Here is a 19,877-nt window from a genome sequence, read left to right as displayed (position 1 = left end):
TTTCTTAAAAGCATAGTTGCATTTATCTACCTGAAGGATTATATGTGATCACTTGGTTTATGATCAATAATATAAAAGCAATAAAAAACAATTTTTCTTTCAAAAGAGCTAGGCAACAGGGGTTCAGTGACTTAGACAGTTAGGAAATGTCTAAGGCCATATTTGAACCTGGGACCTCCTATCTCTAGACCTAGCTCTCAATCCACTGAGCTGCCTAGCTGCCCTCAATTCCAAATTATAAAAGAAACCAGTCTGTATTAAAGATCAGGCTTTGTTGCAAATACATATATAAATCACCATATAAATGTTATTTATTATTAGTAGTAATATTAGATATGTAATAGAAATATAGAACTAGATTTCTTAAATAGCATTTTTCTTCTGTTACCCCGTCAATCCATTTAATGTTCTTTTTTTTTTAATAGGACAAAACAGGACACATTCCAAAGCATACTAATCTTTTCCCCAGTTAACCAAACCTGTGGGAAACTGGACCATTCAATAGTCTTAGAACCACCAACCACTTGGTGGCAGTATATCAACACCAAAGGATTCCATTTTTTTTTTTTTTTTTTATGGCAGATAGGAAATAAGAAGTGGATTGAGAGAGAGCTAAGTCTTCTAAATTGAAATCTATAAAGTCATAAATTGCCTGGACAGTGGATATAGGGATGTACTTAGAATCAAAAGGTCTGAGTGTGAATGTTGCCTCGGGCTCTTACTAGTTTGTGACCCTGGCCTGGTCAATAATCATTCTGAGCCTCAGTTTTCTCATATGTAAAATAGAAATAATAGTAACACCTGCCTGATAGAGTTGTTGTGAGGACCAAGTGAGATAATGTATAGAAACACTACATTATAATGATAATTAGTAGCAATATTAGACACACTATAGTAAAATGGAATCCTTAATTTACATTGTTTCCTCCCTATTCAATTCTTCCACCTGAAATGTTTCTCCTGAACTGTCATTATTGATGCAATTTTAGCCTATAAATTCTCTGTGGGCACTTAACCCAACCACCACTCATCTGGCTCTATTGTCAAATCAGTCAATTCTGTAGTGTGATGATCAGTTTAGCAACAGTAGCCTGGAAAACTGGGTTTTCTTTATTTTTATATCAATATCATTTATATCTATATTTGTAGGTAACTATAATATCTTTGTCATTTGTCCCTATATCTGAATCTATATCTATATTTATACCTATATCTATTTGATATCTGTCAAATCTTTATAATCTATTTTTGTTGTTCAGTCATTTCAGTAGTGCCTGACTCTGTGACCCCATTTGGGGTTTTCTTGACAAAGATATGAGAATGGTTTGCCATTTCCTTTACCAGCTCATTTTACAGATGAGGAAACTGAGGCAAACAGGGTGAAGTAACTTGTCTAAGATCACACAGCTAGTAAGTGTCCGAATCTGGAATTGAACTCCTGATTCCAGGTCTGACACTCTATCCATTATGCCACCTTGCTGCCCATGGGAATAGAGCTAAACTAGAAATCCTATATCGTCCCTGTCTATACCTATATTTGGATCTAGATATAGATCTATATCAAAACTATACCTACATGCATATCTTATATCTATGTAATCTATATCTATATATCAATAGACATATATATATATATATATCACCTATCACTATATCTGTGTCTTTTTTGTTGGTGCTTTTAGCAATTGCTACTTTCTGATGCATAAGATCAGTGGCTTGCCTTTCTGACTGTGGTAGCATTAGGAACTTCAAATTTAACTATATTTATTCTACTCTCCAGCAATCTCAAGATTTAAGGGAAAAATTAGCTTTCCCTCATGGAGTGCATATTACTAATCCATGGTATTAAGAATTTCTGCCACTCACATATATCATCAACACTTCTCTATACTACCAATAAAGTCCAACAGCAAGAGAGAGAAAGGAGAAATCCCATTTAAAGTAACTGTAGACAATATAAAATACCTGGGAGTCTATCTGCCAAGACAAAGTCGAGAACTATATGATCACAAGTGCTAAACACTTTTCATACAAATAGAATCAGATCTGAACAATTGGAAAAACATTAATTGCTCATGCTTAAGCTGTCAATATAACAAAAATGACAATTCTTCCTAAATTAATTTATTTATTCATTGCCATACTAATCAAACTACCCCAAAATTATTTCATAGAGCTAGAAAAAATAATAAAATTCATCTGGAAGAAATAAAAACCTGGAATATAAAGGGGATTAATGAATAAATGAAGAAAGGTGGCTTAACTATACTGGATCTTGGACTATATTTTAAGTAGCAACCGTCAAAACCATCTGGTACTGGCTAAGAAGTAGAGTGGAGGAAAATGGAATAGATTAGGCAGGCAATCAACATGCAATGGTAAATGACCATAGTAACTGAGTTTTTGACAAACCCAAAGACCCAAGCTTTTGTAAGAACTCGCTATTCAACAAAAACTGCTGGAAAAACTAGAAAACAATACTGCAGAAATTAGGTTTGGACTAACACCTCATGCCATGTACCAAAGTAAAGTAAAAATGGATACATGGCTTAAGAAATTAAAGAGTGATACCATAAACAGATTAGGAGAGCACAAAATAGTTTACTTTTCAGACTTATGAATAAGAGAAAAATTTAGGTCAAAACAAGAACTTCTGCATTTGCAGGGAGATTATTTTCTGGTGGGTTATTTAAACTCTACTGCTATCACAGTCATCTAACTATGGCTTTTAACCCTGAGAAATTTGACTGGGACAAGTTCTGGCTCATTCCTTGGACAAGAAACATTATTGATAAGGATAGAGACTGGATTTGTCATTTAATTGGTATAAAGTATAATTCCTATGTGAGGAAACTCCCTTTACCTATATAAGTTGGCACCTTCTTTTCAATTTAGTATATTTCCCTTCTTTTCAATTTAGAATATTAGAGTGAAAAAAATAGGTATTTTGGGTCCCAGATGATCATTTTTACATTTTTGTAGTGTGTAAGGTTTCCAAATTGCAAGCATTTAAATTACATACATTTCTGTAAAATTGTCTGAGATCCAAAATATGCTGTTAGCCCATCAGTACTCCTGTAATCAAACTACTCATTTTTTTAGCTTACCTCCAAAAATAGTCAGCTTCTAACATAATATGAATAATATTTTTGTTATTCTTATAAAAATTAAAGGATATTTTAGATAAGAATAAATAAGTAAAGCATTAGAGGATATAACTGGCTATATGTTAAAGTATATAACTGGGTATGATGCCCTTGCCTTTGAGAAATAAGAGTGTATGTTCAAAGAACTTCACCTTGTCACTTGATTCTACTGAGGAAAAATGACAAATGCAAAGAGAAATTTATCCTAGAAGGGCAGCAAGTATATTGGAGATGAAGAAAGAAAGTGTGTGAGAATGAAAGTGAGTATGAGTGTGTACAGTCAAACACAAAAAAAGTCAAGAATCTGGTGATTTTGAAAGTAATGAGCTGGTTACACCAAAGATTTCTAGGCCTGAGTTAGGCTGCCAAATGTACTCCTCTAGTTAAGCACTGAAAAGTTGTGGCTTGCTGAGGGAGACACTTGGCCAATGTGTATTAGAAGTGAGGCTGGACTCCAAGTCTTCAGGATGTAGTGTAGTGGATAGAGAGAGGTGGCATATCCTCATGAGATTGGTTGAACTCATTCATGTGACAAATTTTTGTTGTACTTCCATCATCTTTAGGCAAAGCACTAGAATACTGATGTATTGAACTTAGAATGATAGTGAAAGGTGGGAAAAAGAAAAAGAAAAAACCTAGGAGGGAAGAGACAGGTTTCCTTCCTGGTTCTGCTATGATCTTGATTTACAACTTTGAAAAAATCATTTAACATCTTTGGTCTTAATCTAGATCCTAGACTTTCAGAGATGGGAGAGGTCTTAGAGGTCATCCTCATTATTGTAGAACTGAGGGGACTAAGTCTCAGGGAAGTTAAGTACAGGTAGCCCTTCCACATAATGACTTTCCTCATCATGGTTTTGGCATATCATGGATTAACATAAGAAGTTAAATAGGAATTTTTGGGGACTTTTGGAGAGGCCACAGATGATATGTAAAGGCCAGCATAAGGCCCAGGAAAAATTTAGAAACTCAGAAATGTATAAAAGAGCTTATAACCAAATACTTAACCTAGATTTTATAATAAGGTACTGTAAGTACCTGACAAAAGAAAAAGAAAAAAATTCAGACTTTTTCTCTGTTATGAAGGGAAGGCCAAAAAATTATACATGGATTTTCCAGATAATGATGTAGAGGGGATATTTTTAATTTGCCTGCAGTTACATGACTGGGGAGTGGGAAGTTGCAGCCTAGAAATTAAATTAAATTTTCCTGATTTTCCATGTTCCTATCTTTCCATTATGACCTCTCTAGTATCCTGTGGTTTGAACATTTCTTTAGTGTTATTTTTCCAACTTAGAAAAGTCACTGAAATATTAAAAGATCTAGGGAAAAGAAAATGTTTGCTTAGCTAATATTGTTCTCCCTTCAGTGTGTGGCTTCTTAGGTTCTTAGCTCTTTTCCCTTGTAACTTGTAAAGGGAATGACCAAATGCTAGGAAAAACCATGACTTCAAATGTTAAAGTTTTTTACATAGACTCTTTGAAAAGATTAGAAAGTTTTCATTTCCATTTCCTTTTCTCCTGAAAACATAATCCTAGTTTATAACCTCACCTGAGCCAGGACTCACATCACTGACTAAGCCTCAGTGCAGGAATAACCTATTTCATAAACAGTCTCAGTCCCTCATACAGGCCTAGCCTTTTACTGTGATCAGATCAAATCAGCTGGGATGTAGGTATTGCTTCAGAAATCCTTTATTAACTCTGTTTGGCTCGGAAACACTTGATTTCCACGAATATATTTCCCCTTATCTTCCAAAATCAAAATGTCAGTCTTAGAGATGGGCAAAACTCCAAGGTTCAAAAGTCCAGTTTGCTTGTGCTTCCAGGATGCAAAATAGGATTATTTGTTTTGGTTGCCTTTTTTTCTCTTTCATTTATATCATCCAAGTTATCAGAATTACACAACTATATCCATCTCTGAGGCATGCTTTGACTTGTCAACCAATGGAAAGTCTTTTTATTTGAATGCTTCCTGGACTCCACTGGAAACCTATACCATTACCTTGTTATAGTGCAGTAGTAACTATAGATCCTTGAATGTTATTCCATGTTGGAAGCTATCCAGCAGCTCCAGGGGTCTGGAAAGCTGCACAGTTTAGGTGAGAAAGAATGAAGCAGAAGCTGGAACTGTCAGTCCAATACGTTAACTCATGACTGCTCCAAATAGTCTCTGAGCCTTCTTTATTTTATACCATTTTCCAAGCACAGTTTCTCACAAAGCACAATTGAAATTACAGCCAAAGTTAAAGAATCACATCATGATTGGTATATATAGCTTACAAAAAATTTCTCTCATGAAGATTGTACCAGATGAGACAAGGTCCAAGGTTAAAAAATAAGTCTTATGTTATCTAAGAGTTATTTTAATAAAAAGTTTCCATACTTCAAAAGGTATGTTAAAGAATAAGCTTTTAAGATTGTGGGGTACATTTTGTCATTGGAAAGTATCTAAGTGAGAGTGGAATTTGTCTGGATCTGCCTTACAGTGTCCTCAGGATTTCTGAAATAGAAAGAAAAAGATACAAGCAGCTTCTGCTTAATTTCTGTTATTCTCAGCTGAGGAAAAGGGCTGTTAACTTATCAAATGCTGGTTTACTATAGGGTACTTGGAGGCTTTCTATAAAACTTGAAGCTATCCTAAAAAACTAGATACTAATGCTTTCAATAATAAAAGGAGTCACGGAGAGGGGTCAGATTTTATCTCAGATAAGCCATCTACTGTATGGCCTGAACTTTTCAGGCCAAATGAGTCAATATAGGGCTTTGCCCACTGTATTGACTTTGATGGGATCCAGATAAAAAGTTCCTATTAAAGACTCTATTTCTCTGAGTGGCTCCCGACAATTCCAGAGCATCACAATCTCTGGTGGGCTTAGCCACGGTGGAAAGTCTTTAAATATGTCCTGGTTATGGTCTGTTTTATAAGAACCACATTGGTTAAGTTTCAAAGAAGCTTGCCAAAAGATTGACCACATAGTGCTGAATCTTTCAGAGACAGTAAATCTCAAATAGAACTGGAAAGGAGGAAAGGTCTCCACACTCATTGATCACTTACGTATTAAAATAAATTTCCTGGATAGTCATCTTGGTTGAAGAAAGCCATTATCAGGTGGCTGTTCATTTTCTATTTTTCTATACTTTATGTATTCCGAATTTATGTATATGCACATTAACATATGCACATGTTTCTGCTAACAGAATGGAATACCCTTGAAGGCAAGGACCATCTCATTTTTGTCTTTGTAAAGGCTGCATAGCACAGAGTAGTGTTGTGGGAAAACACACCAGTTTGTAGCAGGATCTCACCCAAAGAATTGGAGGCTCAAAATTCCATTTTTGAAAGAAAAAGAAGTTTAGGGTGATACAATAGCCTAGGCCAGTGATGGGCAAACTATGGCCCGCGGGCCAGATGTGGCCCTTCTCCTTCATAATCTTTCAGTCATCAATAGGGCTTAGTATCACAAAAAATACAAGAATTTTGTAAAATGTATCGTTATTTTTTAATAAATTATATTGGCCCACCTAAAGTTTTTTTTTCCTTTCCTTTGGCCCCCTCTTTAAAAAGTTTGACCATCACTGGACTAGTGATGGAATGACCTAAGTAATAGATCATTTATTGAGGGTCTGGGGGCCTGTCACCTCCCATTCCAGGGGAGGTGACACCTTTTTTCCCAGAATAGTCTGCCCCTGGGATTTCTGGAGAGTTCTAGTCAGAAAGGCCTGGGAAATGGGTATAGAGGAGAAGGGTACAAGTTCAGGTTGAAGACTATTTTGGGGTCTGATACATCATAAGTGAATTTAAGGAAACCAAGAAGGGAATAAGGGGCATGTGCAGGTTTGAGAGATTCTCTTGTACTGTAAGAGTCTTCAGTGAACATTGTATGTTCCCTCCATTGTCCTGCTTGCTATCATTTGTCACCCTCTTGGAATGCTATTATCTAGATGGGGAACATAGCAAGGGCACAGTACAATGCAAGAATAATTCAGAACAGTACAAGACCACTTTGGTAATTAATAATACAGGATAGAACAAAATTAATGTAAAAATAGAACAATTCCAGACTAATATAGGTGATTTATAATACAGAAAGTACAAGACCAACATAAATGATTGGTTACATAGATTTTGCAGTACAGTATGTGCTAACTGGTGAAAAATACAAGATTTCAAAATGTGAGGGTCCTGCTTCTATCACTGCCCAGATCCATCAGTAGGCACTTAATAAATACTTCTTTATTGATTGATTCTAAGAGAGAATCCACCGTTGTCTTAAAGTAAAGATTTCTTCCCAGGAAAGGAAGAGTAAGAGGTCTTACTTAGTGAAGATCTCCCAACTACAGATAAAAAGACTACAAGGTTAAAGCTTGGTAGGACAGGGTCTAAACAAAGCTTCAATATATGTTTCAATGCATTTTTTTTAATATCCATAGAAAGAAGAAGTATTTCAACAACAGAGAAGTTTTGATTAGTATGACCTGAAGTGGTCATTTGTACAGGCAGTTAAGTGGCACAATGGGTCTGGACTCAGGAAGATCTTAGTTCCATCTGTCCTCAGACACTTGCTAGCTATATAAACCTGGACAAATCAATTAACTGGTTTGCTTCTGTTTCCTTATTTGTAAAACAGGGGTAATAATAGTACATATCTCCCAGGTTCATTGTGAGGATCAAATAAGATAATAATTGTAAAATGCTTAGCACAGTGCCTGGCATATAGTAAATACATATGAATATTAACTGTTATTATTATTATCTATTATTTGAATTTGCACTATTCAAAGTTATAATTATGTAAAACGTGGTCACTGGTTCTAGTTCAGTGGAAATATGTAATGTGAACTAGAATAATGTGACTCTTTCAGGGTTTTATTATTCACAGTAATGGGACCTAGTTGTAATTAATGCTTCTAGTTAGATTTAGAGGAATCTAGAGAGGACTTTAATTAAATGATGTCCTTTCTTCTATAGATGCTGATGCTGAGATTGCAGGAGCTCCCGCTTCGCCCCTGGATGTTGTCTGCTTAGACGCTAACAAAGATTATGTCATCATCTCTTGGAAACAGCCTGCTGTGGATGGAGGGAGCCCAATTCTGGGTTATTTCATTGACAAGTAAGTCAGTGTTCAATATGAAGCCATTTGTAACCTTTTGAAGGCCTCGGGGAGTCAGGAAGACATTTAATTGGTTACACCATGTCCGTGGGGAACATATTTATTTGGATACCTCTTGATCATGTGTCAGGGTTTCTAAAGACAGACTTTGACTCTGATTCCCAATTAAAGTTATGTCAATACTTGAATCCAAAGGTTTTTAACCTAAGGTTGAGAAGGATGATGATAGCTAATGTTTATATTGTGATTTAAGGTTTGCAAAACACCTTGTATTCGAGCTCAGTGAGGTTGGTGCTATTATTGCTCCCACTTTATAGGCAAAGAAACTCAGGCACAGAGAGGTGAAGTGACTTGCCCTGGGTAACATAGTTATAATAATAATATCGAATAACACAGTGCTTTAAGAGCTTTTAAGGTTTGCAAAGCATTTTATGAATATCATCTCATCTTATTCTCACTACAGTCCTGGGAGGTAGGTGCTATTATTATCATACTCATTTGAAAGACAAGGAAATTAAGGCAAACAGAGGTCACATGACTTGCTTAGGATGACATAGATAGTAAGTGTCTGGGGCTGGATCTGGACTCATATATTCCTGTGTTCAGGTCCAAGGCTCGTTATGTCTTCCTTAGAAAGCCCCTGAGGCAAGATTTGAACTGAGGTCTTCTTGACTCTAAGTCTTGAACTTTAGACACTACACCATCTAGTGGCTGTCTGTCTACAGATAGATTTCAGAGGGAGCCATGAATTTGGATGGAAAATATATGCACACATATCTCATGAATACACACATATGTGTATACACACATATCTTTATTTTCACAAATCTTTAACTGAAATTTAGTGCTTCTTTAAATGACTAATTTTAAAAAATTATTCCAAAAAGAGGTCCATAAAGTTCCCTAGATTGCTAAAAAGGTCAAGAAGCTTTGCTTTAATATATTAGTGTTCTCATCTGTGTAGGCATTCTTTCAAAGAGTGCTGATCACAAATCACCCATAAGTCTTCATCTTATGTGACCCTTATCCATTTCCTCCATAAATCCTCCAGAAACAACCCAATCAATCTCATGATTATTATTATTTTTTAACATTCTACAGGTACCAAGTTATCAGCCAGCTTTTCCATTATTCAAGTGTTACAAGACTAGCCTGCCTCCTTTATCTAATCAGACTTTTCCTGGATGATAGTTTTTATGCCATCATTATTGATAATAAAATGCTAATTCCCATCCACCATAGGTCTCTCTATTGCCCTTCAAGTAATCTTCAATTTTGATTCTTTGGATATTATAGTCTTCCATGTTTCATATCCATGCTACATGACCTGGATAATTTTGTTGTCAAAAATAGGGACTTTTGTGTCAGGGAGCAGCTTGGAGTCACTGAAAGAGTTGTGTACTTTCCCAAATGAAATCAAACTACTCTTCCCTTTCTATTCAGTTCTGGATTCAAGTGATTGTCCATCTGCAGTGCATGTCCAAGATATGTATACTGATAGACTAACTCAGTTGGCTGCCCATCCAAATGCATATTGTTGTCTGGATGTATTATTTGGCAAGCATCCTATAAATCTATACATTTAATTGAAGCCACTTTCAAAATTAAATCTCTGGATTGGGTATCAGAAGAACTGGGTTATTTGCTATGTAGCTTTGGGAAGCTCTAATCTCTTTGTATCTCAGTTTAATAAGCACATTAAAATCTATAGTCATGTTATGTGCATGGTTTAAGTATAATGAGTACACAATTGCTAAGAAAACTATACATGATGCAGTGTATGGTATCAATCTGACCTAGTGGGGTAGGGGGAACTATTAGTATTAAACTACTACTATATAAAATACTTAGATATCTTTAAGTTTATTAATAGACTTTGTATCTTACAATAGCTATGTTTAGGCAGAGCAAGTGAAGACCTAAGAAATTATCTAATTAATTTGATTCCTATAAATAGCAGAACGGGATGGCTCAGAATTAACAAGATTGTTTTTCTCCTTCTTTGCAATTTTTAAAACCAGAATTATTCAGGCTTTTTTCACTAGAAATGTATAGAATATTTCATGACTTATGCTGAAGAAATAAAATGCTGTCTTTATCTTAATGTGCAAAAAGTGCTGCTTTCATTGAAACCTTTGGACCTATGTATGATCCAAGGAATTTTAAAGATGCATGCAACATGCATCCTTAATAGCGGAGTTGGCTAAGAATCTCTCATGCCCAGCAGGAATTGTACATTAGCAACCTTTGGTCTGACTTCATTGGTAATTGCTAACTTTTATCTTGGTGAATCAAGAACATAAAGTACATATTATCCCCCTGCTACTTTAGTCACAGCATCTTCTTGGCCTTCACAACTTATCCCCATCCAGGAATCTCTTCACCTCCTAATGTCAGGGCTCCACCTTACTGCTAGAACTCAATTTTACAGCTGGTGTCCTTTTTAGAGTAAGACAGGTTCTCTTTCCTTTTCCACTCAGGGAGGAGCAGGAAATTGTCATAGGGATTGTAGTAGGATCTTGGCTATTGCTGGGGAGGGATGGCCAGTTCCACTTTGCCTGTGGAGAGGCTGAAAGCCTGTGCCCACACCCCGACATGGGGTGGCCAAGAAATTCTTTTTCTCCCCCTACCCCTTTTATTTCCCTTCTCTGGCAGCCCAATTTGGTGCTTTAGATACCTGGTCTGGGCTCCAAGGGCATGTCAATGGGCTGGTTCTTTAAGCAGGTAGGGAAGTTGTTTGACTACTTTGCCCTTTGAGGTATAAGGAGCTCTGCAGAAGGGGAATGATGGTTAGAAGCTCCACATGACCTCTGGGAAATATCTTTCTCATCTACCTATCTGCTGCTGATTCTGAAGATTCAGAGGAGTTAGTGTACTTTAAAATCAATCCTCTAATCTTTTAACAAGTAAAATTGGCTTTAAATGGCTGAAATGATAATTTATGAAATTATGAAATTGCAAGTAGGCATACCTGATTCTTTGCATATTCACCAAGAAGGAACATAATTGACAGTGGGAAAGGGCTTTAACACTTAACACACAGAGAGTGGAGAGACAAACCTTGAAAGTAGTATAGAGGGGAAATGGTAGGATGAAGGGTGGAGGTGGGATGATGAAGGAAGACATGCAGTGAATAGAATGAGGAAGGGGAGAGGCAGAGAATATCACTTACATAATCATTAATTAGAGTTGGGAGCACTAGGCAGTATGGTCCTGATGGAAATGGAAGAGTCCCTGGGGACAAGAAGTTTGTGGTCTCATTTTTGTAGGGTTTTTGGAAGAACTACTTGCATTGAATCATCTTAGAGAGATTTTGGAGATAACCTAGCAAGATAAGGTACTAGATATTAAGGTCCTTTCTTGAACCAACAGTTCTGGATAGAGTGCAACTCCAATGGGCTGGCCATGTTGTTTGAATGACAAATTTATGCTTCCTTAAAAGACTATTTTACAGAGAACTCACACAAGGAAAGTGTTCGCATGGAGGTCAGAAGAAGTGATAGAACTGTCTAAATCTTGAAAGAACTTTGGTATTGGTTATGAGACATGGGAAACACTGGCATGGGACCATCCACCATGGCTTTCCTGTATTTAAGAAGATGCTGTGCTCTGTGAGCAAAATTGTAATAGCTCAGAAGAAATGTGAAATGTGAAAATTTAGACATCTCCATCCCAAATATTCATATGAGATACCTGTGTCTGTCCTGTGATAAAGTCTTCTGTGCTCATATTGGTCTGATTAGCCAGAGTTGGATACACCATACATTGACTCCAACATTGTGGTGTCATTTTGGTCCTCTTTGAAGGACAATAACTGACCAACCTGTGCTACCTTGGGGTTAGCTCATAAACGTATTCAAATCATCTCAAAGTTATTGGTAAACTTCAAAGTTTTCATCTTGAAGTTATCAGTACTTTTTTGATGTTCTGCTGGTCTGGAACGGGGGCAGTCTGGAATTTGTCTAGAATTTACACATAGAACCAGAACCCTAACAGCAGCACCTAAATGGTATCTGCTGGTTCAGCAATTACTATCAGTCTGTGAATTTTGGTTACTATTTGATACAACTTGTACATTTTACCCTGATCTTAGGATGTTTGTTTGTGACTTCCAGGTTGCCCTTTGCAATCTTATTTCTGGCCATTGCCCCTTTATACTAATTACTTACAAACTTTATATACTGACTAGAAGGGGGAGAGAGTCAGGAAGATATAGATAGATATTGTCAGGTCAAAGTATAATTTTAACACACTGGCATTGTGTGATCCACCAACACCTGTTACTTGCGTTTAACCCTCTAGCATGAATTACTAGATTAGCCTAGTTTTGGCCTGGCTTAGAATAAAGATTATAGGAGCTAAAACTGGAAGGGATCACAGATAGCATCTAGTCCTTCCCCTTTTTATTACAGATGAGAAAACTAAGGGCCAGGGAGAAATTCAGGTACCAAATCCAGTCATCTTGCCACTACCCCATTTTAGCTTGACTTTGTCATTGCAACTCAAGCTCCAATGCTTCACAGATTGTATGCCAGTGGATAGGGAAAACCTGTACATTCTTTTATTAAACTATAAAACTATGTGAAATGAACACAAAGATGATCTTAGTCCTCCCCCTCCATCCACCCATCCCATGGTCTTTTGAAACTACACATTATGTATTAATCACTGCTTTACTTACTGTGCTGATAGTGTCTCCATTCCCCACAGGTGATCTGGATCTCAGTTATAGGTGGCAAGGCAAACATCAGTCAAGAAATCTGATAGTTTAAGACCAATACTGGATGAAGTTTAAACCTCTGCAGTTTAAAGGCATTTTAAAAATTATAAGTGTATGAGAGATTAAATTTAAATCATTGACTTTCTAAAGGAAGACAGGATGAGAGGTAGTACCTATAGGATTTATGTTTCTTTTTTGAAATCCTAGGAACATTGAGAAATGTGTTCCATCTCTAAATAAATACCACCTAAGTCTCTTTAGAAGCAATGTGATATGATGGAGAGAGTACTAGAGTTATAATCTGGAAAACCTGGATTTGAAGCCTGGCTCTGCTATTTACTAGCTCTATGATCATGGGAAAATTATTTAACATCTCCCAGGTTTAGATTTCCTATATATAGAGTGAAGATGATAAATAGTGGCACCTAACTCATGGGACTATTATGAAGTTCCAATGAGATAACATATGTTGAGTTTTTTACAAACCTTAATGCATAGTACAAATATGAACTATAGTTATTAAAGCCAAATTAAAAAGCTGGTCATGTAGCTTTGGCTTTGGATTGGAAATGTTTTTTCTGATCTATTGTTCTCAGAGAAACAACACTAAATAACACATACTCCATTCTTAAATCTGATATTGAATATCCTAAGAAATTGTTATTTAGGTGAAATTGTGATATAGATTTATTTTATATTTGGTTCCTATTCCTTCCCTTTCTCTAGGCATTTTACATTTCATTAGCTCTTCTATTTCCAAGTACCCAGGGTTCTCATACTATTCCTTCTTTTCTCTAGAGAAATATGTTTGACAATTTCAAGTTCACCCAGGTATTGGTGACTCAATGTATTTATCTACCTTTAAAGGTGGCCAGGAAAAGGCACTGGTTAACATAAAGGAATCAATTAACTAGTGGTACAGTTTAGAGTATTATTCATGGTGATGGGGAATTATTTGGAAATGTGGTCATAGGACTTAGAACTGAAAGTGGTTAGACATCAATTAGTCTTTTCATCTTAGAAATAAGGACACTGAGGCTCAGAAAGATCAAATCATTTGCATAAGTCATGCCCAACTGGAAGAGATTTGAACTCAGATCCTCTGATACCAGTTTTAGTCAGTCAACAAGAATCTATTAAGTACTTGCTATTAGCCAAACACTCTGCTAAGTACTAGACATGGAAAGGAAGGCAAGAAAAAAAAAATAGTATCTGCCTATAAGGAGCTCACAATCTGAGACAACATGCCAACAACTATACAAACAAGCTAAATAATATTATATATATATATATATATATATAATCAGCAGAGCAAAGTTGCTAGAATTTAGAGGGATTAGGAAAAGTTCCCCATAGAATATAAGATTTTATCTGGGATCTGAAAGAAACCAGGTAAACCACGAGTCAAGGACGAAGAGGGAGAATATTCCAGGCATGGGAGACAGTCAAAGAAAATGCCCTGAGTCAGGAGATGGGCTGTGTTGTCCCAGAACCAGCAAGGAATCCAGTGTCACTGGATCTAAGAGTACTTAGGGGTGGGAATGGGGTGTAGTATGTAAGAAGACTGTAAAGGGAGAGGATGGGACTAGATTATGGAGGACTTTAGTGCTTTTTCCATTTATTTCTATACTTCCTTTGCTCTTCTCAGATGCTCCTGGGTAATCCAATGCCAGAGCCCACCTGGAGCTCTATACAGGGACCTTTCCCCCGTTTTTTCCCCAGTCCTCTGCTACACAGGTGCCTCAACCTTTTTCTGACCTCCCAGCCTCCCAAATCATAAATCATGTGTAGTTAGCACAGAATGAGAGTCCTGCTGGAAGGTGTTCAGAGGAGGCTGGAATGTGCCTCGAATAGACTCAAATTTCCTTCTTGTTAAAGAAGCGACAGTGCAGCTGGAAAGATTTAAGTGGCAGCAATCACGCCATGCCTGGATCGTTAGGGCAGACGGTGATGATACGTGCAGGTCACCCCCGATCGAGCCCTTCATTGCAGGCAGCTGTGTACTGCCACGGAACAGGGCCGCCACGCCTACGTTCCGTGGTTTCTGCCCTCCTAATCCTTGCTTCTCTTTCCTTCAGATGCGAGGTAGGCACAGACATCTGGTCCCAGTGCAATGACACACCCGTCAAATTCGCGCGTTTCCCAGTCACTGGATTAATTGAAGGTCGTTCTTACATATTTCATGTCCGAGCTGTGAACAAAACTGGAATAAGCATTCCGTCCCGGGTTTCCGAGCCTGTGGCAGCACTGGACCCCGTAGATAGAGCCAGGCTTAAAAGTAAGCATCTTCCGTAAACCAGATTTGTACAACTCAAGCACCTACAAGAGGTTGTATTTTCTGTTCGTTCCTCCACACAGCCACTAGAGGGAGGTAGAAGTAAGGCATCTTTCCCGGACAAATTCGCCTCCCCAGAAATCTTAGTTCATTAACTTCCTTTTTCTCTTGACGTTTGATTTTGTTTGTATTTGAAAGTTTTATTTTGTTAACTGTGTTGCAGAGATATGGACTCCAAGGGTCTGAAAATAATTTTTGATGATCATACTATCACATCAAAAAATTAGTGTTTGTTTTTAATAAATTCTTTTTTTTTTAACCCTCACCTTCTGTCTTAGAATGGATATGGGGGTAACAAGGTGGCTCAGTGGATAGAGCCAGGCCTGGAGTTGGGAGGATCTGGATTCAAATTTGAACTTAGATACTTCTTGGCTGCGTGATCCTGGGCAAGACATTTAATCTCATTTGCCTACCTCTTGTTAATAAATTTAAAAAGAAAAAAAGAAAGGAATTGGTTTCCAGTGTAGATGAGCAGTAAAGGCTGAGTAACTGGTATTGCTCAGGGTTACACAATTAGGAAGTGTCTGAAGCAAGATTAGCTCCTGGGACTTCCTGTTTCCAGGTCTGGCTCTCTATCCACTGCGCTACCCAGCTGCCCCTCAAGTAAATTTGCTTTGAAGAAGTCCCTTTAAGACAAAAGCTCCATCCATAGCATATCCCAATTTCCAAGCAGAACAGTTTTGCAAATTAGACTGGAGTCCTTTTGCCCTTAGTTATTAAAAAAAAAACTAGTTCCATTGTTTATGACTAAATCTAAATATTAAATAAAGCCTTAATGTATGAATCTTGCCCCCAGGTTTATTTGAAAGGAACACACCTAACTTCCCAGTGGTTGGGGAGACCCTGAAATATGACATAACAGTAATAATCATAATAGTGATAGACAAGTATAGATAACATTTATATAGAATGTTAAGGTTTGCAAAGTACTTTTAATTTTTTTTCCTTTTTTAATTCTCACATTGGGAGATAAATACTACTGTTATCCTCATTTTATAAATAAGGAAACTAAGGCAGACAGATGTTAAGTAAATTGTCCAGGGTCAGTACAGATAGTAAATCTCTGAAGCCAGGTAGGAACTCAGTTTTTCCTCACTATATTTAGCTCTCTATCCACTGTGCCAACTAGCTCCACATATCTATATATCTACCTCTATATTCTTACATATTGATATATAAAGCACAAGGGTGGCATTATTGGAAATCATCCATTTGACCATCTATTTGAGCTCAGATCTAACTGCCCCAACCAGAATAAATTCCTAGAGGTAAAGTAAAATATCTTAAACATCTTCCAAGGCCCCCTTCCCTTCACAAATATTAGGCTTTCACATAGAAGGGACCTATTTTGTGGAATGATTGTACTAGTCACAATTTAGTGGAGGTGGAGAGTGGGGAAGAGAAATAAATCAAATAGTTCTTTGACCAAATTGATCAAATGAGTCACCTACATATTTCAAAATAGTTGGCTGATTGTGTAATAATGGCCAATTTTCATTTTGGAACAGTTTCTGATTTTCAGTTTTTGCTTCTCTAAGGTCAGCCTTCTGCACCCTGGACAGGACAGATCATCGTCACTGAAGAGGAACCTGCAGGTAAAGGTCATGATTTCCAAAGGTTTATTGCAACAGATTAAGATGTTTTTGAAGGCATGGGATCATAGATTTAGAATTGGAAGGGACTCAGAGGCCATCTAGTCCAATTACCTTTATTTTACAAATGAGCAAACCAAGGCTCAAGAGTTATAAGTGAATTAATGGCCATGAAAGTAGTAAGCATCAGAGACTCAATTTGAATGCAGATCCAGCCCATAATCTTTTTGCAATGCCCTACTGCCTCTTAAATTCAACATATCCCAAATGGAACTCACATTTCCCTCTAAACGAGTGGTGGCAAACCTTTTAGAGACTGAGTGCCAGGCCCCACCCCACCCCCTACCCTCTCTGACCAAGTGCTGTGCCCCTCCCCCCCAACCCCTTATCCCTAGTGCTGGGCATGCCCTGCCTCTCCTTACCCCACCCAGGGGAAGGAGAAAGTATTCCCATTGGGCTGCTGGGCAGAAGGGTGGGTGAAATGAGGAATGTTCTCAGCAGGTGTAGAGAGGGGGAGGGGTATGGCCTGAACACTCTGCTCCCCTCCAGCTCTTCTGCCTGTGAGCTGCCCACCTTACCTTCTGTGTGCTCCCATTGGCTGCTGGGCAGAGGGGCAGGGGATGTGAAAAAATGTCATCAGGCACAGTGGAGAGGGGGAGGGGAGCAGCTCTGTCTGAGTCTCTCTACCTTCTTAGTAATGAAGTTGGTGGGGGGGGGGGGAGGGCATGCTCACAGAGAGTGCTCTGTGTGTGTGTGTGTGTGTGTGTGTGTGTGTGTGTGTGCCATCTTTGGCACCCATACCATAGGTTCAGCATCACTGCTCTAAACTAACTCTGGATTCCTTCACCTCTCAGCTAAAGTCCCACTTTCTTCAAAAAGCTTTGCCCAATCCTCTTTATTCTTAGTGCCTTCCCTCTGAGACTATAACTCCATTTATCATATATCATATGATATCATCTCTACCTCTCTATCTTATTTGTACATAGTTGTTTGCATATTATCTCTCTCATTAGGCTATGTTCCTTGAGATAATAGGCACTTAATAAGTGCTAGTTGACTAATTGACTGATTCCATATTTCCCCATTTGCTGACAATCACCCTTCTAGGCACACAAATTCAGACATATGGAGTTGCCTTTTATTCTTTCTCTTTCCTTCAAACCTCATAACTATTATATTGCTAAATTTTGGTGATGCTACTTCCATAACGTCTCTATCCTGTAACCCTCTTTGCTTCCTACACATTGCCTGTATTCTAGTTAATGTTGGCTGTAGCAGCAACTTATTTTGTCTCTCTTTCTAATGAATACTCCATAAAGTTCCCAAATTGATATAAAAACTGGATCTGCCTATATTACTCCTTACAAAAAACCTCAAATGACTCCTTATTGCCTTTAGGGTAAATGAAAACTCTTCAGTAAAGCATCTAAAGCCTTTTGCCATCTGGTTCCTACCCACTTTTCCAGTTTTACTTCATGTTTACTCCTCTTCCCCATTCTTTATTCTAGTAAAACCAACCTGCTAAGTGTTCCACATATTCAGCATCCCTTTTCCTATGTGCTTTTGCCCATGAAACTCACTTCTAGTGCCTTATTGAATCCCTTGTTGTTCAGTTGTTTTCTGGCCTCACCTGGGGCTTCCTTGGCAAAAATACTAGAGTGGTTTGCTATTTCCTTCTCCAGCTCATTTTACAAAGGAGGAAATTGAGGAAATGGTCAAATGACTTGCCTAGGGTCACTCTGAGAGTAGATTTGAACTCAGGAAAATGAGTCTTCCTGACTCCAGACATGGAATTATATTTACTGTACCACCTAGCTGCCTCATTGAATCTTTAGTTTTCTTCAAAGTGCAACAACGCAGGTGCTTCCTGCTATAGGAAGCTTTTCCTGATCTCCATAGTAATTAGCAGTGTATCCCTCTTGATATTACTTTGTGTAAACTTTGTCTTTACTTACATACAGATTATTTTGCCTCAGGAGCACATAAGTTTCTCAAGGAGAGGGATGCATCTTCTTGTTTTATATCTTGTTTAATGCCATAATCAGGACCACTGGACAAAGTTATCTCTATCCTTGCATCTATGAAAGAATCTTAATTATCAATCATAATATAACTAATACTTTAAGGTTTGCAAAGTACTCTACACCTATTATTTCCCTGTACCTTCACAACAACCTAGGGAGGTAGATCTTATTATTATTCCCATTTTATAGATGAGGAAACCAAGGCAGACAGGGGTTAAGTGACTTGCCCAAGGTCACACAGCTAGCAAGTGTGTGAATCTAGGTTTGAATTCAGGGCTTCCTGACTCCAGGTTTATCCACTTTATCCACTGTACTACCATGTTACCTATCTATCTATAAAGATGTCTATGTTTGTGGAACTTTGTTTGAAAAAAGTCTTTAAACATACTCTCTGATCCACCAAATCAAATATTGTTTTATAGTCAACAACAACAATAAAAATAAGCCCAGTGGAATCGTAATTTACTCCATCTTTCAATCAGTCATGTACCCATAAAGATGTAGTCTCCTGTGAAATATCAGTTATGAATATCTGTCTGTTCCTTTCCCATGTTTTCATCAAGGGTACGTTCAGTCCATATATATATATATATCATCTTTTTAAAACTTTCTTTTATTTTTTTAATTACATGTAGAAACAACTTTTGACAATTGTTTTCTGACATTTTCTGATTCAGATTCTCTCCCCACCCCACAGGTGGTAAATGGTCTGATATATATTATACCAGTGCTTTCATGCAATATATTTCCATACTTCCCAGGTTGCAATAGAAGACATATATAACACATTCAATAAAAAACATACAAAGGAAATAAAGTGAAAGATGGTATACTTTGATCTCCAATCAAATTCCAACAGTTCATTCTTGGGCTTAGAATAGCATTTTTTATCATGAGTCCCTTGGGGTTATCTTGAGACCTTGTTTTGCTGCATGTGTATGTCATCT

The 19,877-nt window shown here is 37.5% G+C and overlaps 1 protein-coding gene across 1 annotated transcript in view; it reads left to right on the top strand.

Annotated features, from left to right (window-relative positions):
* The window catches only part of MYOM1 (myomesin 1), a 139,637-nt gene that overhangs the window by 16,882 nt on the left and 102,878 nt on the right, over positions 1 to 19,877 (top strand). The window contains exons 6-8 of the mRNA XM_044683066.1: positions 8,118 to 8,259; positions 15,058 to 15,257; positions 16,853 to 16,909. Coding sequence (XP_044539001.1) covers positions 8,118 to 8,259; positions 15,058 to 15,257; positions 16,853 to 16,909 — 399 coding nt within the window. The remainder of the gene's footprint in view (positions 1 to 8,117; positions 8,260 to 15,057; positions 15,258 to 16,852; positions 16,910 to 19,877) is intronic.

The sequence above is a fragment of the Gracilinanus agilis genome, chromosome 1 (assembly GCF_016433145.1).
Source record: "Gracilinanus agilis isolate LMUSP501 chromosome 1, AgileGrace, whole genome shotgun sequence".
Lineage (NCBI taxonomy): Eukaryota > Metazoa > Chordata > Mammalia > Didelphimorphia > Didelphidae > Gracilinanus > Gracilinanus agilis.
The sequence above is the reverse complement of the archived record's forward strand: the minus strand, read 5'-3'. Positions and strand labels throughout refer to the sequence as shown.